The sequence below is a fragment of the Pelophylax lessonae genome, assembly GCF_965119305.1.
Source record: "Pelophylax lessonae genome assembly, chromosome: 3".
NCBI lineage: Eukaryota > Metazoa > Chordata > Amphibia > Anura > Ranidae > Pelophylax > Pelophylax lessonae.
In genome coordinates, this window is record NC_138770.1 from 350,752,048 (window position 1) to 350,776,501 (window position 24,454).

Sequence of the window (24,454 nt, forward strand, 5' to 3'; positions counted from 1 at the left end):
CGCCTGTTAGCCGCAGGAGCGCTGTAATCCACAGCAGGGACTAGCTCGCGGTCGGCGAGCGGCGGTACCTTTCAAAGCCTCTGTGTTTATGATATGCGTGCAAAGGGTGATTGAAATGTAAGCATATACGCTGAAGGGGAGGGAAGTTTTATTTAATTAATAAAGTCGAAACAGTATTACACTACTCTCTTGCTTCATGTCGTTTGCTTACAAATTGCACTGAGGAGATATACAGCCTGATAGTGACCCCTGGTGGACGGATAGGATCTGGACGTGCCTAAGCGACGACAGACCGACTAGAAGCAAGGGCTCATGCAGCTTATGCATAAAGGCGATATTTCAAGGGCAATTCGGTGAGTGGCCACTTCATAGGGGTGCACAGTCGGTGTGGTGAAGGATTAGTGATACTGTGTGTACAATCACTGGTGCTGAACATCAGAGGAGAAATCTTTTTGCTGGCTGTGACTGCACATCCTGTGGAGTTGGGACTAGTTTGCAATTGCAGGCTCTGAAGCACTGCAGGAACTGACTAATATACTTGCACACATACATTGTGTGTGCTGAAGCGCCGCTGAATGTATGATATAACGGATATTGATGCTATGAAGCAAGACAAATATGATACAATGTGGTAACATAATTTACTGTTATTAGCAACAAAGGAGGTTTAACAAAATTAATGCATCCATCAATGCAGCCTCACCAGTGTCCATCAATGCAGCTTCAACAGTGCCCATCAATGTAGCATCATCCGTGCCCATCAGCTCAGCCTCAGCAGTGCCCATCAATGCCCATCAGTGCAGCCTCACCAGTGTCCATTAATGCAGCCTGATCAGTGTGCATCAATGCAGTGTTACCAGTGCCCATCAGTGCAGCCTGATCAGTGCCCATCAATGCAGTCTCACCAGTGTCCATCAGCTCAGCCTCATCTGTGCCCATCAATGCAGCCAGATCAGTGCCCAACAATGTAGCATCACCAGTGCCCATTAGTGCAGCCTGATCAATGCCCATCAATACAGCCTGATCAGTGCCCATAAGCTCAGCCTGATCAGTGTCCATTGGCGCAGCTTGATCAGTGCCTATCAGTGCCCATAAATGCAGCCTCACCAGTGCCCATCAGCTCAGCCTCATTAGTAACACCAGTGCAGCCTGATCAGTGCCCATCAATGCATCCTCACCAGTGCCTATAAGCTTAGCTTCATCAGTGCCCATCAGTGCAGTCTGATCAGTGCCCATTCAATGCAGCCTCACCAGTGCCCATCAATGCAGCATTACCAGTGTCCATTAATGCAGCCTGATCAGTGCCCATCAGCTCATCCTCATCAGTGCCCATCAGCTCAGCCTCACCAGTGTCCATCAATGCAGCTTGTTCAGTGCATGGGGATTAGAGAGAGGAGTGCCGTTGGATTACACAGAGCGAGGATCTCCTGCTTACCCGGTGCTGCCCTTGTCATATGAAGTCCCGCCTCCTAGAACAGCTCCTATGGTAGACGTCACCTGCGTGCTGTCTATCATAGGCGCCAGTCCAGGAGGCAGGAAGTCACATGACAGCGACCGCCAGGTAAGTGGGAGATCCCTGCTCTGTGTAATCTGGCGGCGCTCGCCCCCCTTTACCTCAAAAGCAGCCCAATGGGCCCAGCGGGACCCATGGTGCACCTGCCCAGACCCATTTTGCACCCAGTGCACCTGCCCAGTATCGGCCCTGCAAAGCGGGGACAAAACCAGATACATCTAGTCACCCTAGGCTAGAGGGCAGCAGGCCCCACAGGCCCTGGTCAGCTCCCATCTGTGGATCCTGCTGTGAGCTGGCCATGGACCTGTGGGTCCTGCTGGTCACTGACCTGTGGGTCCTGCTGGTTACTTTCCTGTGGGTCCTGCTGGTCACTAACCTGTGGGTCCAGCTGGCCGCTGGCCATGGCCTGTGGGTCCTGCTGGTCACTGAACTAAGTCTTGCTGGCCACTGGTCATGGCCTGTGGGTCCTGCTGGCCAATGGCCTGTGGGGCACAGGACAGCCGGACCCATAGGCCATGGCCAGCTCCAAACAGGATCCACAGGCCATGGCCAGCTCCCAGCAGGACCCTTAGTGTTGAGGGTCATTTTGAGGTTATTAGCTGGTCACTGGGGCAGGGTAAATAGGGTATATAGGGGGAAATAGATGGGATGATCATCTGGGGGTAGGCTGGAGGTGTCAGGGTCTCTCACCTCAGTGATGGCAGCTGCCAGCTCAGTTCTAAGTCCTTGCATGGCCTCCTCCAGTCCTGAGGGGGGGGGGGTTGATACTCCTGCCCTGGGGTCAAGTAAAGTTGCACCCAGTACCCAGTCCAGCAGCCTGAGTTAGTCACATGTGTCCCAACCCCCTGGCATGCCCTGCCTCTGCCTTCCTCCAAGATTCGGGAGTTGTAGTTTCCAGGCTGCACTTCTCTCATTTATCCACGCACCGGGAGCTTGAACGCGTGCGGACTACAACTCCCAGAATGCAACAGTCGACCACCACAGCCGTGCCCCTGGCCCGCCTTCCTCCGAATCAACACAAAAAAAATAACAGCCAGCTGTTTTGAATATAAATGAGGGTGGCCTGGAGTACAATTGCTACCCTGCCCCCCCCCTCAGGCCCAGCCTGCCCCTGGCAATCAGCAGTGCAGAGGCGGTGGGGACCAGATGCAGCATCGGAGCTATCGGTTAACCCTACACTTTTCTTTTAATTTCTGACCAGGGGGATGTTTTAAAATAGCATATAATTACCTTTTACAGTTTTAAGGGTGCCCTGGTGAATTTATAATGTGAGTGCCAAAGTATGTGAATTTGTCTTCATAAAGTGGAAAAAAAAAGATCCTCATCAAATTTGTTCAGCAAGCCTAAAACCCAACGAAAACATTTTTAAAGCCATTTTTTTGATCCAAATAGACTAGGGAATGGGCAGGAACTACCGTCAGATTTTTAAAACTGTGTACTAGTTTAAGAGGTTTCCCCCACTTCCTGTTCCTTCTTACTCACATGACCTGAACTGGAAATAAGATAAACTTCTGCAGTGGAGACACAGACAGCAATAAAAATCTGCCATTACATCTAACATTTACTTTATGTCTGACCTCTCTTGAGACCTGTTACACAGCCCTCCAACCCCTGACTTGAAACAAAAAAAAAGATAAATGCAGTTTGTACAATACCTGTCTTTGTGTTTCCGCCTTTGTATCGTATATTAGCAAGCGCGCCCAGGGCTTGTGATTTCTCTGCATAGGTATTCAGCCTAAATTCAGTTTGTGCATCATCGCTGAACTGGACAAAAGATACCTGTAGAAAAATAGGCATTCATTACTTTGCAGCATTTTTCACTTAAGATTTTTTAAGCAAGCCTGGATAAAAACCAAGAATATATATATTTTTGCTACATCATTATTATTCTGTCCTTTCTTTCTCCTGTGCTTGATAGAGGCACTATCCTGCCCTCTAGTGAGTAAAATATTGGAACCTCCATCTGCTAGTAATTATTAGGGATGATCGAACTTTTCAAAAGCTCGGGTCGACCAGAACACCCGAACTTCCCAAAAGTTTGGCACGGATTTCAGAACCCCATTGAAATCAATGGGACCCGAACTTCGGTAATCAAAAAACACCATTTTGAAGCCATAAAACCCAATAAATGCCCCTAAAAAGTGCCTAGGGTTCTGGGTCATGCCCCAGGGACTATTAATCACACAAAAAAAAGTTCTTAAAAACTGTTGTTTTTGATAGAAAGCCAATTATTGAAAAAATTATTGGAAAAAAAAATGAGATTTCTTTGGATTTAGTGTCTGGGGGGTCTAAAAAGTGTGCCTGTGAAGTTTCAGCTCTGTAGCATGTCCAGAACCAGAAAAAAAAGGTAGTTTGTATTAGAATTAATATAGAACAGGGATATGGCTCTGCTATTTTCACACCTTGCCGGTTTTGTAGCAAGCGTTTTTTTAGGCATTTTTTGGGGGTCTTTGGAGGCAGGCATAACATCAGAACTTCTGTGTAGGGGTATATATACACGCACACTTATATGTATATATACACATACACTTATATAGGTGTGAAAGTAGCAGAACACTATACTTGCGCTAATGAAATAATTAACACCAATATGTCTCCGCTCCTATCACACCTATATATGTGTATGTGTAAAATACATACAAGTGTGTATATATACCCCTATACAGAATTTCAGATGTTTTGCCTGCCTCCAAAGACCTACAAAAAATGCCCAAAAAAAACCGCCTGCAATAACACACCTGGGCGGGTTTTTTTGGCCAATTATTGAAAAAATTATTGGAAAAAAAAATGAGATTTCTTTGGATTTAGTGTCTGGGGGGTCTAAAAGTGTACCTGTAAAGTTTCAGCTCTGTAGCATGTCCAGAACCAGAAAAAAAAAGGTCGTTTGTATTAGAATTCATATAGAACAGGGATATGGCTCCGCTATTTTCACACCTTGCCGGTTTTGTAGCAAGCGTCTTTTTGGGCTTTTGTGGGTCTTTGGAGGCAGGCAAAACTTCTGAACTTCTGTATAGGGGTATATATACACTATATACACTCAATTTACTAATGGTTCTGGTCTAATCACGGGCTTTTAAAGCCCATTTCCTGTCCCATTGCATTTTGGTCGGTTCTGGTTGCCGAATTCTGAACTTTTTCAGCAAAAAGTTCGGAATTCGGACGAATTTCGAACAGCCAATGTTCGGGTCGAACCGATGGTCAACCCAAACCGTTCGATCATCCCTAGTAATTATCACTGACATCTTACTTTTTCATTTCTTCTATGCTGATGTATATTGCTGTTGTTCTCACCTGGATTCCTGCTGGATTGATGACGTCAAATGCTCCAATGGTATTAAAAATGAACTGGCGTACTTTGTTGAAGTTATCATCACCAATACTCCAGGAGCTGTCAATCAGAAAAACTATATCTGCTTTTGCACCTTTGCACACTAAAGAACAAAAAGAAATGAACATTAATAATCTGGTTATATTTATCTAGTGTTTTTTGAATACATCAATTAGTAAAATATTTATTTAACTTGAGGGACAACACAGTTAAAAATAATTGAAATACATCAAATCAAATTTTATTAGAGAGCCCTTAATAGAGCAGGAAAGAAAGCAACAAAAAAGTCAAAATACCAGTATGGGACTTTTCCACAAAACTAGTAACCAAAAAGGTAATGCAGTAATACAACAACAAATAAAAACTTCTAAGAAAAAATGAGAATTAAAAAAAGTCTTCTATTTCCCCAATTTGCACCAATCATCTTTAACCACTTGACCTTCGGAAGATTTACTTCCCTTCCTGACCAGGTCATTTTTTGTGATACGGCACTGCATTACTTTAACTAACAATTGTGCAGTTGTGCAACATTGTACCCAAATAAAATATGTCCCTTTTTCCTACAAATAGGGCTTTATTTTTGGTATTTGATCACCTCTGCATTTTTTATTTTTTGTGCTATAAACAAAGACCAACAATTTTGAAAAAAGAAAAAAATATTTTTTACTTTCTGCCATAAAGCACATTCAATAAAAAATGTAAAAAATCAAATTTCTTCATCAATTTAGGCCAATATGTATTCTGCTACATATTTTTGATAAAAAAATCCCAATAAACATATAGTGATTGGTTTGCACAAACGTTATAGCATCTACAAACTATGGGATTTTTCTTTTTTTACTAGTAATGGCAACTTATTTACTAGTAATCAGCGACTTATAGCAAAACTGCGATATTGCAGCAAACATTCTGACACTTTAGACACTCTTTGGGGACCAGTGACACTAATACAGTGATCAGTGCTAAAAATGTGCAGTGTCACTGTACTAATGACACTGGCTGGGAAGGGGTTAAAAACAGGGGCGATCAAAGAGTTAACTGTGTGCCTAGTTGGTGATTCAATTTAGTGGGGGATGTCATAGCTCCCAACTGTCCCTGATATTGAGGGACTGTCCCAGATTTGAAACAAAGTCCCTGTTTCCTCCTCATTTTGGTCTGATCTACAGTATATAATTGTATATAAAATGCACTTTTTATCTTTCAGAAACTGTTTCCCAGTGCTAAACCTTTCATCCATATTCTGAATTGTTGCATCTGTAAATTTCAATAGCCAGTATAAAGAAATAGTATAAAATTGAAAAGCAGCGCTATATAAAAAGTCCAGGTATAGGTAGGGTCCAGTTGATTGGTCTCCTTGAAGTGCCACCACCACCAGAGAGAGAGAGCAACCCCAATCACACTGCCGCTTACCGTCCCACTAATAAAAGAAGGCTCAAAGGTTCCACCAAACTGCTCCTCCAGAAATCCTCAACGATTCCAGGATCAAGCCAATTAGGTGCGACTCCATACAGATGGTACAAGGCAGATTGATCACTCATATATACCAGAAAAAAGCAAAAAAGAAAACCATAGTGCAACACCTAATGAAACACCATTTAATTTCTTATGCCAAATACATGCTTACAGGTAATAAGAGTAAAAAGAGCTTATCTGCCAGAAATGTTTGACCGCCAACAAGATGACCGCTGCTTCACTCCGTAGTGAAGTCCCGCATCACAGGTCCCGTCCGACGTGGCGTTTCGTCCAATGTTAGACTTCTTTCAGGGCATGGTCAGTGGGTGCCACCATACTCATTATATAGTTGAGACAAGCAGTATGTCACTTCCGGCGGAAGCGTCACACCACACCGGAAGCAAAACAAAGAAACGCCATCTTTGACCAATAAGGGAGATGACGATCTGATATGGATCTAGTAGCAGTCTACAGTAGTCAAAAAAATCAGATTTGTTTTTTGACTACTGTAGACTGCTGCTAGATCCATATCAGATCGTCATCTCCTTTATTGGTCAAAGATGGCGTTTCTTTGTTTTGCTTCCGGTGTGGTGTGACGCTTCCACCGGAAGTGACATACTGCTTGTCTCAACTATATAATGAGTATGGTGGCACCCACTGACCACGCCCCGGAAGAAGTCTAACATTGGACGAAACGCCGCGTCGGGCGGGACCTGTGATGCGGGACGTCACTACGGAGTGAAGCAGCGGTCATCTTGTTGGTAGTCAAACATTTCTGGCAGATAAGCTCTTTTTACTCTTATTACCTGTAAGCATGTATTTGGCATAAGAAATTAAATGGTGTTTCATTAGGTGTTGCACTATGGTTTTCTTTTTTGCTTTTTTCTGGTATATATATGAGTGATCAATCTGCCTTGTACCATCTGTATGGAGTCGCACCTAATTGGCTTGATCCTGGAATCGTTGAGGATTTCTGGAGGAGCAGTTTGGTGGAACCTTTGAGCCTTCTTTTATTAGTGGGACGGTAAGCGGCAGTGTGATTGGGGTTGCTCTCTCTCTCTGGTGGTGGTGGCACTTCAAGGAGACCAATCAGCTGGACCCTACCTATACCTGGACTTTTTATATAGCGCTGCTTTTCAATTTTATACTGTTTTTATGTTTTATCCAGCATATGTGCAGCAGCTGTTTTTTATTTAATAGACCCAAGCACAGTTTTTTGTTATATTTTTTCAGTATAAAGAAATAGTAGAGGTAAAAAGAAGCACTTGTGGGTTTAACAAATGTTTTTTTTTGTATAATTCTTTGAAGGAGGCATGGCAAGGGTGTGTCCTAGGCCTGCATACTTTTGCTTATGGTTCTCGTTTCCATCTCAAAAAGTTGGGAGGTGCTTTTACTAGGGAAAGACATGGATCTGTGTTTTGCATTTCAGAAACACAGGATCCATGCCTTCTGTACTGACATAATGACAATTTGCCTTGTTTACATAGGCAGACTGTCACTCTGTCAGTGTACTGAACGATCAGCGGGTGACGGCGGACATCATGTCCACTGGGACACGCTGTGTAAAATCACAGTGGGAGGAAGCCGCCAGCAGCACACACTCACTCCCAAAACCCAGAGGTGCAGATTCACGTACATACAGTAGCTCATAAAAGTAAGTATACCCTTCACATTTTTGTAAATATTTTATTATATCTTTTCATGTGACAGCACTGAACAAATGACACTTTGCTACAATGTAAAGTAGTGAGTGTACAGCTTGTATAACAGTGTAAATTTGTTGTCCCCTCAAAATAACCCAACACACAGTCATTATTGTCTAAACCGCTGGCAATGTCAAAATTGGGCCCAATTAGCAATTTTACCTCCCGGTGTCATGTGACTCATTAGTGTTACAAGGTCTCAGGTTCTCAGGTGTGAATGGGGAGCAGGTGTGTTAAATTTGGTGTTATCGCTCTCACTCTCTCATACTGGTCACTGAAAGTTCAACATGGCACCTCATGGCAAATAACTCTCTGAGGATCTAAAAAAAAGAATTGTTGCTCTACATAAAGATGACCTAGGCTATAAGAAGATTGCCAAGACCCTAAAACTGATCTGCAGCATGGTGGCCAAGACCATACAGTGGTTTAACAGGACAGGTTCCACTCAGAACAGGCCTCTCTATGGTCGACCAAAGAAGTTGAGTGCACACGCTCAGCGTCATATCCAGAGGTTGTCTTTGGGAAATAGACATATGAGTGCTGCCAGCATTGCTGCAGAGGTTGAAGGGGTGGGGGTTCAGCCTACCAGTGCTCAGACCATTGCCGCACACTGCATCAAATTGGTCTGCATGCCTGTTGTCCCAGAAGGAAGCCTCTTCTAAAGATGATGCCCAAGAATGCCTGCATAGAGTTTGCTGAAGACAAGCAGTCTAAGGACATGGATTACTGTGGTCTGATGAGACCAAGATAATCTTATTTGTTTCAGAACGTGTGTGGTGGAAACCAGGTGAGGAGTACAAAGACAAGTGTGTCTTGCCTACAGTCAAGCATGTTGGTGGGAGTTCTAAAGAAGCTAAGAGTAAAGGTGATGGACTGGCCAAGCATGTCTACAGACCTAAACACTATTGAGCATCTGTGGGACATCCTCAAATGGAAGGTGGAGGAGCGCAAGGTCTCTAACATCCACCAGCTCCGTGATGTCATCATGGAGGAGTGGAAGAGGACTCCAGTGGCAACCTGTGAAGCTCTGGGGAAGTCCATACCCAAGAGGGTTAAGGCAGTGCTGGAAAATAATGGTGGCCACACAAAATATTGACACTTTGGGCCCAATTTGGACATTTTCACTTAGGGGTGTACTCACTTTTGTTGCCAGTGGTTTAGACATTAATGGATGTGTGTTGAGTTATTTTCAGGGGAAAGCAGATTTATACTGTTATACAAGCTGTACACTCACTATCCTGCTGTATACTGAAGCAAAGTATAATTTCTTCAGTGTTGTCACATGAAAAGATAGAATAAAATATTTACAAAAATGTGAGGGGTGGACTTACTTTTGTGAGAAACTGTATACGTGATACACAGCGTGGCTGCCCTGTAGCAGTAAATCTGCTATTGGGCAGTTGGCAAGTGGTTAAACAAAAAAAAAAAAACATCCAATGGTAAAGAGCAAAATGCCTCCATGTCCTCACTCTGCAATATAATGGGGTTATCTGAAATAAGAGGTTCCAGCACAAGACAAAGAAGACAGCTGATCACTTTTGGAACACTTATGTAACAAGCTGGTGAAAAGAGGAATGTTTTCTTTATTTAAAATAAAGTTAGTTCCCCTACCTCTTCACCCAGTGCAAGGGACCAAACCCCTTTACTAGTTAGGGCCCTTTCAGACATACAGACTATTCAATTCATCAGTTCAGTCACGTTTTTTTGTCCTCAGATTTTTTCAGTCAACATCAATTTCACATCTGTTTTTCTTCCGTTGTCATCAATTTTCATCCATTCTTCATCTGTTGTCATCCATTTTTCATCTGTTGTCATCTATTTTTCATCTGTTGTCATCCATTTTCATCCACTGTCATCCGTTTTCATCCATTGTCTTCCAATTTTCATCCGTTTTCCTCAGTATTTCCTCCAATCTGTTTTTTGATTGGATGAAAAATAGGGCTTTCATCTGTTCAAAAATACGGTTGTTGACGGAAGTGGATGAAAATGGATGCAAAAGGATGATCATCCGTTTACATTTGTTTTTTCATAGGAATGCATTGATGTTCATTTTTCATCAACGCATGGATGAAAAACAGATGAACGGTCCGAATGTGTGAAAGGGGCCTTACAGGTAAAGATCACCAATTTGGGGCATTATTGCTTCAAAAGAATTAAATCCCCTTAGCACTGTGTTGGCATTCTAAAAAGAGGGCCTGCTTTCAGGGCCTGCCTCTTGAAATACCCAGCTAATGCTAGGGCATGCCTACCGGTATCACTATAGCAGTGGGTCCACATGACTTCTGTTCTCAAGATACTAGTCACAATGGGTTTTATTTTTGTTCATAAAACTTGTGTGTGCTATAAAAAGCCAGGGCATTCACAGTAATACTAAACAAGCTGCCTGCCTAAATCACACTTGCCAAGACCTATGTGTATTTACATATCTGTGCTCTATTGGCAGAGTCTTATAACAGAGCAAGTTGGGAAGCTATCCATGGAAACTAGCCAGAAAGAGTTTTGTACAATCACCCAAGACATTCCTGATTGGTTGCTATGAATGGCTGCACATTGATCATTATAATTAATATATAACACTTTTTATATTAGCCATCTAACGTCAATGTTTTTTTTTTTTACACAGTGATTAAAGTCAAAGGAACATAATTCTTCCTATCAGTACATGCCATTTAACAGTCTGGATGCCAAAAGAAACATGAAGAATGAGTACATATAGACAAATTTCATGTGGTGTAAAATCAGGCACAGGGCTTATGTGTCCCAGTTTTTCTTATAACGTGTTGGGAGGTATGTGAGTTAGTAATCAAATAGCATAATACGAACCTTCGCGTGCAGGAGGAATTGTGGGAGGTGGAGGAGGGGCAGGAGGCTCTGTAGGTGCCTCTGTTGGTTTTATCACTATATATAAAAATAACAAATGTATTAATGATGGCAAAGTAATGGTGTTATAAAAAAGAACAACAAAAGTATAAACCAATGACTATTCAACACCCAAACAGCATACCTGTCAGGAAGAAAATTACAATGTAATGTAAATACTTACAATTTTGCTTACTTAACTCAAACAGAAGGAATAATCACAAATGTCAGATTGCATTTTAAAACCATTAAAAAAAAAAAAAAATTATAGCTTAAAACAAAAAACAAACATTCAGGCATTAAAGAGCTTCATGGCTCTGGTACACAACAATATGTATTCAGATAGATATATAGACATTAGGATAAACCTGTTTTAAACATACACATAAATGCACTGTAGACAAGTTACAGGAAAAGAGGCAAATTTGCGAGAATTTTAGGAAGAGTACTCAGGAGTAGAGATGGGCCGAACAGCCCCCCCTCCCACTGGTTCAGTTCCCATCAGAACTCTCGAACATTGCAAAAGTTTGGGCCCAAACCCCCTTGAAGTCTATGGGACCCAACTTTGAAAAATCAAAAGTCCTTATTGGCCATAAAAAAGGGTATGGGGGCCTGTGTACTGCCTTAAGGGACATGCATTAAAGCAAACTTTTTTTTTAAAAAGATGGTTTTTACAGGAGCAGTGATGTTAATGATGCTTAAAGTGAAACAATAAAAATGAAAAAGTCCTTTAAATATAGTGCCTGGGTGGTCCCCATTAGTATGCCTTTAAAGTGGTGCACCAATACTGTGTATAGAACCTGGTGCAGCAAAACCTAATAAAGAAAAAAAAAGACATTACAATTGCGACAAAAAAATACCATTGATGGCAAAAAAATGTTTAAAAGACAGCGTGGGGGTCCCCCCCAATCAACACCAGGCCCAAAATCCCTGGGGATGGGGACAGAGACCTGTTTTCGACAACCCTGGGTTGTGGTTATGGGAGGTGTGGGCAGGGGGCTTATCAGAATCTGGAAGCCCCCTTTAACAAGGGGACCCCCAGATCCTGCCTCCTAACATAAATGAGTATGGGGTACATTTTACCCCTTCCCATTCACCCAAAAAAGTGTCAAAAATAAATAAAGACAGCAGGCAGTTTTTGACAATTCCTTTATTAAAATAATTAAAAAAACAATGTCCCCTGATGTAGAGCCATCATCTATCACAATGCCTGCTGCCACAACTGGACCCAAAAAAAAGAAAAAAAAATGCTCTGCCTGCGACTAAGGCTAACCGCCAATTGCCTGCTCTGCTGTTTGACAGTACTTAAATAGGTAAGGGGTGGGGCCACCTGTTGACATTAAAGCCAATCAGGGCTTAGAATGCACTGTGCATCCCGCCAAGCGAGCTGCAAATTCTGGTGTTTGCGCACGGGCGAACAAGCCATGTTCAGGACAAACTTTTGCTTAGCCCAAACCGTTCACCCATCTCTACTCTGGAGCATAACATTAGATCTTGGCATAGTAATGTGGAGCTCATAGCGAACGAGAAGGAAATTCTAAAATTGTAGCAAGGCACCAAAAATACTAACTCCTAAAATTGATTGATCCACTTCACAAACTTTATGAAAATATAGAATATGAAGAAACTGAACTCTCCAAAGCTTAATAAGAAAACATCAAGGAAATAATCGTTATTTTTTGATGGTTTAGGTAATTTTCCTAATTTACATTTGCTCATTATAGACACTTCAATAAAAACATTTACTTACAGGTTCGTTCTTTGGTTGAAACCCCTCTTCCCTCAAGGTTCGGAGTTTGCACAAAAACTGTGGCTGTGTAATCTGTGTCAGGGTTAAGTCCATTGAAACAGTGTGATGAATCAGAACCAGTCACTGTTATTTCTTGCCCACGTGATCCTGTATATCAACATAAACCAAGATCAATGGACCTGCATATAGTAATTAGTGCTAGTATTGGAACTGGAATAAAACATGTTTATAACTCACTATTCACTAAATATTAGAAAGATGAGAAAACATTTAATGACCTTGTTATTGAATTATTTTGCTGAACTGTTAAACTTCCAGCATTATTGCAATAAGTCTTTTTAGCCCTCCCACTTATTGAGACTGTGGTGAAATAAGTATTATATAAAAAGAAAACTAAGCAGGGCGGATTCCACTCAATCCATACACTTTAAATCTTTAGGCACCTTTCTCATGTCATAAGAATTATGGTATATGTCCGTCCCCCATTCAGAGATCCTGCATCATTCATAGAAGCTGTAGTACAGCTTCTATAAATTGCGGATTCGACAGGTAAGAACAGGCATAGTCAAGCTCTTTTTCTGAGCGCTCAAGGTGGCCCTTTAGATGTATTAACCCTCGCTGCACTGGAAAATTAAGCCTAATGGTTAGCACTTACACTATGTAGCAATGGGACTTAGTTTGAACCTTGGCCAGACACTATCTGCACTTTGCATTGCTTCCTGTACATTTCTCCGGGTATTCTGGTTTCCTCCCACACTCCAAAGATATGCTAGTAGGTTAATTATCTTCCATCAAATACGGCTCTAGTGTGTGTGCAAATCAGCTGTGCACATCTTATCACATTCTGCACTGGGAAAGGATTGAGGAAAAAAGCTAGGGAAAGTCAAGGGACATTGCTGCACTGAGAGGCTTTATAAGCATTGCCATTTATTCATACAATCATAAACAAAGACTTAAAAAAATGAGGTACCATCAACTGGATTCAGCTTGACTCTGTATGAAGTTGCAGCTCGGTGAGGAGTCCATCTAACACAAAATGAGTCCCACGCAACCTGGTAGCTTGTCAGATCAGTCACATTCAAGTACACTGCAAAAATAAAGACATAAGAGTTCAGTTAGTATGTATATATATATATATATATATATATATTTAAGTTTTAACAATAAGCAATGATACATTTAAAGGAACACTACAGTCGAATTAGCTTTAAAATGCATATAGACAGCACAGCCTACCTACTTAGTACTTTAGTATTTCAATCAAGCATTCCTGTGCTGCACCAATCCACCCACTCGATTTTGTTAGTAATCAGTTAAATCTAGAAAACCCTTCTTACTTGAGATTCAGAGAGCTATTCCCAAACATATTCACTGTAAGCTCTTTGCTGTCTCTCTTAGTCAGAAAACCTCACTTAATAAAGTGTCAGCCCTAAGACAATCGCCAATGAGATTCAAACCTGTCTGGGAGCTTTGAATGTGATTGTGGATGCAGCAAGCAAAGATAGGAGGCATTACAGGCCTCAGGAAACATACAAGAAGTGGTAAGGTCCCCTCAGGGGGTTAATCCATGATTTCCTGCACTCACAGTATGCCCCTAGTCTGCCATGTTGAATGATGATGGTGGGTGTTATTCTACCTGGAAAGCATGAGGACATGTAGTGGCAAAAAGGAAAGTGCCAGAGAAGAGGCAATTATTGCAGGAAGATCTGCAGCCAGAGCTACTTTATTATAAATCAATGCTAAGTGACTATTTACAAATAGTTGGGCTTGGGACGCCATTAAGAAATTGTTAGGCCTTAAGCTAAACTTTAGACTTTCCAACTGTTGCACAGTTGCAGGGTTTGCTAGGTGGTATTTACAATTCACCAATTGCTTGTGATCTGGAACTGTTCTTTATGTGAACTATCTTGTAATAACTTGCTCAAGCATAAATGTTTTGGTTTTCAAACTATCTTACTTGTTCACCAATCATCCCCCTGACAGTTAACAACATGTATCAGCACCATGGGATTTAGTGAAATTAAATAGAAGAATGATAGCCAGATTATTTTAATACAGCTCCCATCAAAAGAACAGATAAAGTATATCCCTCATCAACCCTAACAACTAGCTAATAAGCATCCCACACAATGCACATTTCCAGGAGTTCTAAATCAAAAGCTGGAATGCAATCCTATTTGCCACTTATCTCCCAAAATTTATGGTGTTATGGAGCAGATAAAGTAACATTTTGGACCAATATACAAAGTGAAGCATTCAATGAAAATATGGCTTCTTGTTGTTGGGGGGAAAATATCCCTTGCTACTTTTTAATGTATTTTAAACATTCTCAATAAAAGAGCCTATGCAAAGAGCAGAAAGGTGGTAAGTAACATAAAGTAAGTGGTTAATCTTGCTGTACAGTATGCCCAATTTTACTGCAAGATTGATATGTTAAGTATGTATAAATGATTAAAAAGCTTAAAAAAAAGTTTGATATCTGTATTGAAGAGGTAAGTATGCAGGAAACTAATTCTATAGCTTGTATACTAAAATAAAAACAATTACAAAAATTACAGTACAGGTAGCACATTACATCAGCGGTCACCAGATTGTGGGCTGAGCTTACTTACATGTCGTTCCAGGCCCTGAGAGTGGTCCGCTTAGTCCAGTGTCATACTGAGCAAATACCTTGACATCGTAGGTGGTTCCAGGATTCAAGTTTTGCAACGTGTAGGAATTCACATCACCAACAAATACGTCTACGGATTCATCAGCATCTTTATATAATAACATCATAAATATGGATATATGTGTTTAGTAGGTTTATTTTTTACATTTTATGTAAATCTTTATGTAGATCATCAGGATATTCAATGCTGCCATTCCAAACAGTATACTTTTATTACCGAAACTAAGTTTACTCTAAAATCTTTTGCTTAGTCAGCAGGTCTTTAGAAACGTTTGTTGATTTCATTATAAAGATGATTACATGTTTTATAAGACCACTATGCTAATTAAAATGGTAAAATCTAAGATCCAGGAAGACTAACAGTACACTAAAAGGGTCAAATATTTAAGTGGACCTTTACCCTAAAAAAAATCTCCTCTTACCCTGTCTCCCTCTCACTATATATATATATATATATATATATATATATATATATATATATATATATATATATATATTCATAATATCTTTTTTTTAAAAAAACATAAAACAGTACTTCTACAATTTACTGTCCCCAACCCCCATCTTCCTTTCCAGATTCTGCATGTGCAGGATTTCCCCAAGCATGCACAAAGGCGGGTAACACATAGCTGCCAAAAGTTTCTAACAGCATATCTGTGCATGGGCCATAATGGTGGCATGAGGGGTGGAGCCACATTAAACAGGGGCTGAAGTTATTTTTTAAATCTATACCACCTTGACCCTTGTGTTCGTTATTAGATATTTATATTATTCAGTGTTAATCTTTGCATTTATAAACCAAACTGAAATGAGTTTTGGTGTGAATTAATTAAAGGTATGACAATGTTTACTAACCATGTGGTTGGTACACAAGCTTATATCCAAGAACTGGAGAAGTAGCTCTGTCCCAAGATACCCTGAATCTGGTATACCATTCATCAGAAATTTGCAAGTTCTTTGGTGCCAGCAGACCCACTACAAAGGGAAAAATGCATTATAATCAAGTATTCTATACCATGACATATTATAGGTATAATACTCATTCTGAAGCCTTTATAACCATTGGTGGTATAGACAAACCACAATAAACGTGGACAGGTCAGGGAGTTTGGAGGTGTGGAAATATCCACACAGAAAATAAGTGCTTATACGCTTTGCTATTTACACCTAATAGTCATATGGCCGATCCTGCTGACTGGTAAAAAATATATATAGTATTGCCATGTGAGGCAAAAGGTGTAAACTTTACCCATGTACACTAAAGTAGTTGTAAGCCCTTACATATGCCCAGTGAAGTGACTGGCCTCAGGTGATACACAGAGATGAAACAAATCCTCCTACATAAGTTGTACCTGTTTACCTTCAGTCTTCTCTTCTCTACAGTCATTCAAAGTCCAGAATTTGAGAATTCCAGAAGTCCAGAATGGAGAGCTGAGGTTACACTTCGCAGAGCTCAGTGGGAAGAGCTCTGAGAGCTGATTGGAGGGAAGGGACACACCCCCTTCACACAGCTCACAGAAACAGAGATGAGGCTGTCAACCACAAGCTGTGTGCTGGAGCTCCCTTCCCTGTGACCTTTTTTCTTCTTGTTTCAGGAAAACTTGTCAAAAGTTATTCATACAGATGGCAGAGGAATGGGGCAGCAAACAGAAATGGCACTTAGTATTCTGAATTAAGACAAGCACACATGATAGAGGGATATGTTTTGTTCATATTACATTTCTGACCACTTTTAGGCAGAACATGATCATAAATTAAAAGAGCTTAGTCTTCCAATAAAGAAATAGAAAATGCTTTAGACAATGACAAAGTTATGACCAACATAGTTTTAATTTCTGCTTTAATAATGATGCTGTCTACAGCATTAGTGTAATATAGATATAATGCTTTGTAACTTCTGGCAGATGTCACAAGTGGTGGAGGAAACAGACATTTCTAGTTTATACAGCATAAGCATTGTGTTTGCAGAACCTCCAGGTGTTGTCAACAAAGAGAACATACACTGGTTGGAGAGAATTGGGAAACCCATTGGCTTGGACCACCTCATTTTCTAGTTCAAAGCTAAAGGTTTCATAAAATAATTTTATCTACTGTAAACACCTAATAAAGGGGTCTCTGAACTTTCTAAACAAAGGGCCAGTTTGTTGTCTTTTAGACCATAGTTGGGTCAGACTGTGGCCAATGTGGGGGTAAAAGATAACCCTGGGTTGGTGAGTAGGAAGAGCAATATATAATAGGAGGAGAACTAGTGTCCCATTACTGGCATCAGTGGAAGGAATAGTGTCCCAGCATTGGGGTCAGTTTAAGGAATTGTGCCCCATCACTGGTGTTAACGAGAAGAAAAGTGCCAATTCATTTGTGTCAATGGAAGGAATAGTGTCCAATTGCTGGTGTCAGGGCCAGGTTAAAAGTGAGAAAAAAGGGCTGTATGTGGCCTGCGGGCCATGGTTTGGGGACCACTGACTTAGTGTGTATGCATAGCCATTTTTTCTATCTTTTTAGATGTCGATAAACTGTCAGTTTATTTTTTGCTGTCTGTACCTTATTGAAAATTCCCCTTACCTCCTGTCCTTTTGATGCAGTCTAAAGTGAGAGAAAAAACTACAAAGTGAGGAGTATTCCCCTCTTAGCCTGCTTTCGCCCGCACCCAGGTGTCCCCATTGAAGCATTTCCCCTCTATTTCTGTTCTGGTGACAACTGTAAAACTGGATTTCCTATAAATTTTTGTCCCAATGGTGAATCTTCAAAGCAGCGACAGACAGTAATAGAAACTTGACAACATTTTTTTTAACCATACCTGGGAAGTCTATAAATCATAATTACTGAGAATGGTGGCATGCCACTCTGAATGGTGGGTGTGGCCAAGGTGCAGTTTAAAGGGAGGGGCTTAAAGGATCATACAAATCAAATATAATGCTGTTTTGTAGACTACAATGGACATCCCCTACTAAGATGAATTTGTAAATATAAACCAAAAATAAACAGACATAAATGCAAACAACTAGAATCATGTCCCTCTAGAAATGTCTATTAGCAAATACCCAGAGTAACCACTTTTTCCCCTTAACAGCCCTACAGCATTAAATGGTTTGTAACCCTCAACCATTGCCTTGCTGCCAGCCCCTTTCTTTCAAGTTCCCATTCTGCACTGTATAACCGTTTGTAAGAAATTATGCCTCTAAATTCCTTTTGTTAAGTGTCTTTAGGCCTGTATCATGACTCCCGGCTGCTCTGCTATTACTATCCAGGGTTACAACAGGAGTAGTTGAGCTCTCCCTCTGACATCAGCCAAGAGTCACGTGACCACTCAGCTGGCTGCTCGGCTCCTCCCGGTGTAGCCCTGGATAGTAATAGCAGAGCGGCCAGGAGTCACGTGACCGGCCTGAAGACACTGCACAAAAATGTATTTACAGTAGAGGCTTCATATCTAAAAACACTTATACAGTGCTGGATGGGAGCTTAAAAGAGAAGGACTGGCAGTGACATTGAACTTTTTTATCAGCAGAAGGGGGGGGGACAGGATACAGACACAGAATCCCGAGTTAACAGGCAGGGAGGGGAGGGGGAAGAGCCGAGAGGAGACACAGTGGATGACAGAGGCATGCAGGCAGACCACGGTAGTCAGGGCTCAGCAGCCATGATTATCATGTTCAGCACAGACAGGGGGACACAGGAAGTGGCAGGATCAGCCAGATTTTTTTACAGCTTCCAGAGGAGCAGGTTAGACAGCACAAGCACAAGTTTAACCTGCTATAAGGAAACAGGACCTCTATTTTTCTTTTTTTTTAGGCTAAAAAACACTTTTAAAACTTGGATAAAAGTTTGTTTTGCCCCTATACCACAGCAACCTCCTAAATGTCTGCACAGATTGTTGGCTGGGAAACCAGTAAAGCCTGATGGTGGGCATGGTGAAAATAAAAATGTAGCAGAAGACCCTGCTCTGCTAGCTAGACTTAAAGCCCCCTAAAAAACAGCCAACTAATCAGTTCACACAAGTTCCACTGTGGCAAGCAAAGAAGTAAAAATGCTGAGTTCCGGGAAGTTTATAAATTCAGGGGATATACTCAATCACTGTTAACCAACTGTGTAACCAATTGGATTTCTGTAACTGCAGCTAATCAGGCTAAACACTGTCACATGACAGTACTAAAACTTCCCAATCAGCTGCAGCGTCAAGATGTCTGATTCTTTACACATTACAGTTAGTAAGTACTTTCTCTGATCTTTGGGACCACAGCTTTTTCAGTGACTGCAGTTGTCATTCTCTAGATTCAGTGTTCAGTATTCTGCCTCTAAGTTGACCCTGTCCCACATGAAGGAAGGAAGTGAATGATGTCACATGTTACCCAACAATCGCATTGAAATTCCAGCATTGCCAGGTGAATTACAACAAGTTCCCAGGTATGGTTCCAAACCTTCTATATGCCAGCTAAAACAAGCTGAACTTTAGCCTTGCCCTCAGTCTTGCAAAGTTGTACAGGTTAATCTCCTGTACTGAAATGTTTTACTCTGATTTCACTGCACACTGTGAGCTTTTCACTGTCCTGCATCATCTAGCCTTTTCTTCCCTAACCTGTCTCTGTCCTGTTCCTTTCATTCTTTGGATTTAAGCTCTTTCAAATATGGATGCTCAGCATGTTAATGTCAGCTTTAATTTTTTTACCCATAGTGTATGAAAAAAAACCCAATATTATTACCTTCCAATGTGCTTTATTACCTGTTATTTCCCAAAGTAAATAATATAGTACCTGTCCTTCCATTTCCTGTTATTTGTCCTCCATCACCATCTGCATAGACTGCAACCACAGTGATTTTATATGGAGTGTCCGACAACAATGGCTGCAGGACCACATTGTTCCTCTGACCAGAGACAGTTGTCTGAAAGTACAGTATAAGGAGAGTTAATCCAAATGTTTTTCAGTAGGCAAAACTTGTATATTAACCTTTTGTATTATACATTCTGCACAATAAGCCAAAATAAAAAAGGGTTAAAAAAGCTGTATGATGTATTTTGAGAAGTATTACTGTATAATACTAGTGTTTTTGCATTGCTTTTCATCAGCTTTGTTCTGATGGTATATAGGGTCATTGTCTATTGCTTCCACATAGTGTATGCTATTTTGTCTCACAAGGCCACTGTAAGCACTGTAAAGCAGACATAATGAATGTGTATACATCTGTTTTATAAAATGAACCCTGAATATAAGGACATTTAAAAAGAAAGCATATTGTAACAAAATCGGTAACATATGGATGAAAGTGGTGTGACATGAAGCAGAGTCTGGTTTGGATGTCTGTCAGAAAGTAATATATAATGTCTGCTGTGGAAATTGTGCTACATTTTCAGGACCTCAGAGTATAAATGGTGCTTTGAGGTATACAGTGAATGTATATGTAGCTTTAGATATTATAATTATATTAAAATATAGGAACGGATTGCAACATCATAGCAGCTGGAGATAAGACATTTAAATACTTGTTCGATGGCCACCTTTAAAGAACAGAGTCAAACTTAAAGATTGATGTCATCATTATGAACCACTCAAGTTGAATGCACCTTACAGGCACAATAGCTAAAGTTTTATGTTATACCAACAGTTCAGCTATTCTCATAACATGAGAACAATGTATATGCAATAATCACAAGGCCTACATGAAACCTTCGTGTTTTAATTTTTAAGTCCTCTAAGAGATTTATTCAGAATTCAAATTTTTTGGGGGGAACAAAATGTTAACTAATTGAAAGAATATTAGGTAAAAACTTTTTTTGGAGGGGGGGGGGGGGGGTTGTAAGTTGCGTAGACTATAGAAAGATTAAAAATCCTGTCAGGTTTTTTTATGAGCTGTGTATGTCCCATTGGGAAAATTACTCTTAACTTGCTGTCCCTGAGACAAGTGGGGAGAAATATTCTCTTAGACAAAATAGGTATGCCTTAAGGAAGACTACTTTACATTTCCTGTTCTAGTGACAACCATTACATTTTAAATTTTCTTTTTTTTTTCTGTCCTGATGACAATGGTCTCCGGAAAAAAAAATCTCAGTGGGGAAAACAACACAAGTACCAGGTCCAAATTTAGATGTACTTTAAGTCAATCCAAATGTTTTTTCTATGACTAGATGGTGTAACCTGTGCAAGCAAAGTTAATGGATACAATATAATGCATTACTTAGGATAGATCCCCACTACGTAAACCTACAATCATATGTCAATATTAAGATATGTTTTTTTTTTGAGCCATTAAGGAAACTTACATATTCATCAATGGGATCACCAACAGTTGGAGAATAGATGATCCTGTACTGCTGAACTGGACCGTCAGCATGATCCCAGTTTACTGAAAGGCTGTTAGTTGTCTCTCCAAAAACTCTAATGTTCTTTGGCCCGCTGCGAGGTACTGGAAAAAACAATTATAAAACCATTATCATTCCAGATAATATGTTTGATTTCTTCTTTAAAAGCAACATCATAATATTTATGATGAATATGTGAGCACAGTAAACTCAGAAATTTCCAACCACACTCCTAGTGCAGTTAATTTATAAGATCTCCATAGCACATTGCTGCTAGCTAGGACATACTAACAGATTATTAAGAAATAAACCTACCGCAGCATGAACAAAATGTGGAAAAAGGGATACCACAGGTATTTGGAAAAGTTGTTGCTGGAGGGAATTGCAAAACAGTCAGCAGTCAGCAAAAGCAGAGGAAAGTTCTCATATAACACAGAGCTGAACTTTCCATTCTGCATTCCTTAGAACATTGTAGAACAGTGACATCCACCAAAAATATTTTTAAGACTACTTGTTTCAATAATAATAATATAATTGATTTTGGTGTAGCCAATATGTGGAAGTACTACTTTTTCTAGGGTCTTTGTTTTTTAAAAAGACATCAATAAAAGAATTGTCAGTTTAACTGTGGCAGAAGTGCCCTGGGAGAAAAGATTGATTGCTATACACATCTCCAATCTTGGTATGCAAAAAGCAGTAAATATAATATCAAACAGCACCACAGCTATGGTAAAGCTACCCAACTAGATTTTACTTCTTTAAAGTATACCAGTCAGTTACGCAGATGTGCTTAAGTGGCAATTTTGCTAAAATGTAGGCAACAATAAATACAGTACAGTATGTGCATAAACCTTCAAACATGTTCAGGTGGTCCTGAGTGTCCCTAAACCTAAGGGGCTATACTAAGCCAATTCTGACACCTCCAAGGCAAAGGTTCTCAAAAGATGACTTGCCCCATTCTACACTCTGAATCTCCCTATTATCATGAGGAAGCTAGAGCAATGAAGTATGTTTACTGACAGATTGCTATGGGTTAGTGCCTTATTTCGACTAAATGCTTTGAGTGGATTGCAGTTTTGGAAAGCCTTAGATGACAAATCCAAATGTATTGGAAAACATCTAAGCAACTGTTAAAAAAAATAATCTTAATATAGTTACATGCAAAGCTATCTATCGTTTACATTTTTTTCCACCTAAATAACATGCCAGCATGATATGTGCCTAAAATCTTACAATGAGCACTGTTGAATGTGTAACTTTAATGGAGATTGACATTTTATATATACTTTAAGTGAAACTAAAGAGGACACATTTGCACTTATGAGGCTTGTGCATCTTGAGGAGATTGCTATTGGTAAACTGCAAAGAAAATGCTGCCACAGGTTAGTCTTAAAATGTTTAACAGGTCTTTCCCCACAACAATATTCCTAAGGACTAGTATTTCTAGGGCTCTGGTGGAAAACTGAAGTTGGGTCCCCAAGAGTACAATGACTCAATTACGCAATAATAATTATGTATTACTGCTTAAATGATCAAGTTTACTCTGGTAAGTTGTGCTGATTGGAGATGTGGCAATTGGATTAAAATAATAATTTGGCAAGTAGGTCAGTTATAATATTGGACTTGGACTTTGCTACATTTGCCATCTATACCAAATCCTTTTCAAGCAAAATTGAGTTCGTATTAGGAAGAATCCTCAAGACTGCATTTCTATCTTTTGGCAAAAGTAATGAAAGTACAACAACTTTAAACAGTTTGAATAATTATTTCGAACATGAGGACTAGCTATACTCTGGATTGTTTTCTTTCAAATGAACTGAACCCAAACATGCAGGTGCATCTCATCTCATAATTAGACTATTATCAAAAGGTAATTTATTTCGGTAATTCAATTCAAAAAGTGAAACTATATTTTATATAGATGTGTTACACACAGAGTGATATATTTCAAGAATTTATTTATTTTAATTTTGATGATTATGGCTTACAACTAGTGAAAACCCCAAATTCTCAGAAAATTAGAATATTACATAACCAATAAAAAAAGGATTTGTAATACAGAAATGTTGGCTTACTGAAAAGTATGTTCATGTACAGTATAGTATGCACTCAATACTTAGCCGGGGCTCCGTTTGCATGAATCACTGCATCAATGCAGCGTGGCATGGAGGCGTCAGCCTCCTGGCACTGCTAAGGTGTTATGGAAGTCCGGGTTGCTTTCATAGTGGCTTTCTCATCTGCATTGTTGGGTCTGGTGTCTCTCATCTTCCTCTTGAGGGAAGCATGAAGTGCTCTAGAATTTCCTAGTAAAGGGCTGCGCTGACTTTGGACTTGATAAAACACAGTGGACCAACACCAGCAGATGACATGGCTCCCCAAATCATCACTGACTGTAAGAACTTCACACTGGTCCTCATGCAACTTAGATTCTGTGCCTCTCCACTCTTCCTCCAGACTCTGGGACCTTGATTTTCAAATGAAATGCAAAATTTTCCTCAACCCATGATGATTTGGGGAGCCATGTCATCTACTGGTGTTGGTCCACTGTGTTTTATCAAGTCCAAAGTCAGCACAGCCCTCTACAAAGAAATGCTAGAGCACTTCATGCTTCTCTCTGCTGACCAGCTTTATGGAGATGCTGATTTCATTTTCCAGTAGGACGTAGTTAGCAAACACTCCAAGGAAACCCATTTAACCCTTTGATCTCCCCCTTATGTTAACCCCCTCCCTGCCAATGTGCATTTTTTAGCACTGATCACTGTAGTTTCACTGGTCCCCAAAAAGTGTCCCTTAGTGTCCGATTTGTCCGCCAAAATGTCACAGTCCCACTAAAAATCGCTAATTTATGCCATTACTAGTAGAAAAGAAAATTGCAGAAATCTATCC

General features: G+C 40.3%; 1 protein-coding gene across 1 annotated transcript in view; it reads right to left on the bottom strand.

The window, feature by feature from the left end:
- The window catches only part of COL12A1 (collagen type XII alpha 1 chain), a 237,203-nt gene that overhangs the window by 65,533 nt on the left and 147,216 nt on the right, over positions 1–24,454 (bottom strand). The window contains exons 36-44 of the mRNA XM_082249431.1: positions 21,530–21,672; positions 20,025–20,154; positions 16,132–16,251; positions 15,218–15,364; positions 13,576–13,692; positions 12,606–12,752; positions 10,820–10,894; positions 4,805–4,944; positions 3,169–3,292 (exon numbers count right to left, since the gene is read on the bottom strand). Of these exons, the coding sequence (XP_082105557.1) occupies positions 3,169–3,292; positions 4,805–4,944; positions 10,820–10,894; positions 12,606–12,752; positions 13,576–13,692; positions 15,218–15,364; positions 16,132–16,251; positions 20,025–20,154; positions 21,530–21,672 (1,143 nt within the window). The remainder of the gene's footprint in view (positions 1–3,168; positions 3,293–4,804; positions 4,945–10,819; positions 10,895–12,605; positions 12,753–13,575; positions 13,693–15,217; positions 15,365–16,131; positions 16,252–20,024; positions 20,155–21,529; positions 21,673–24,454) is intronic.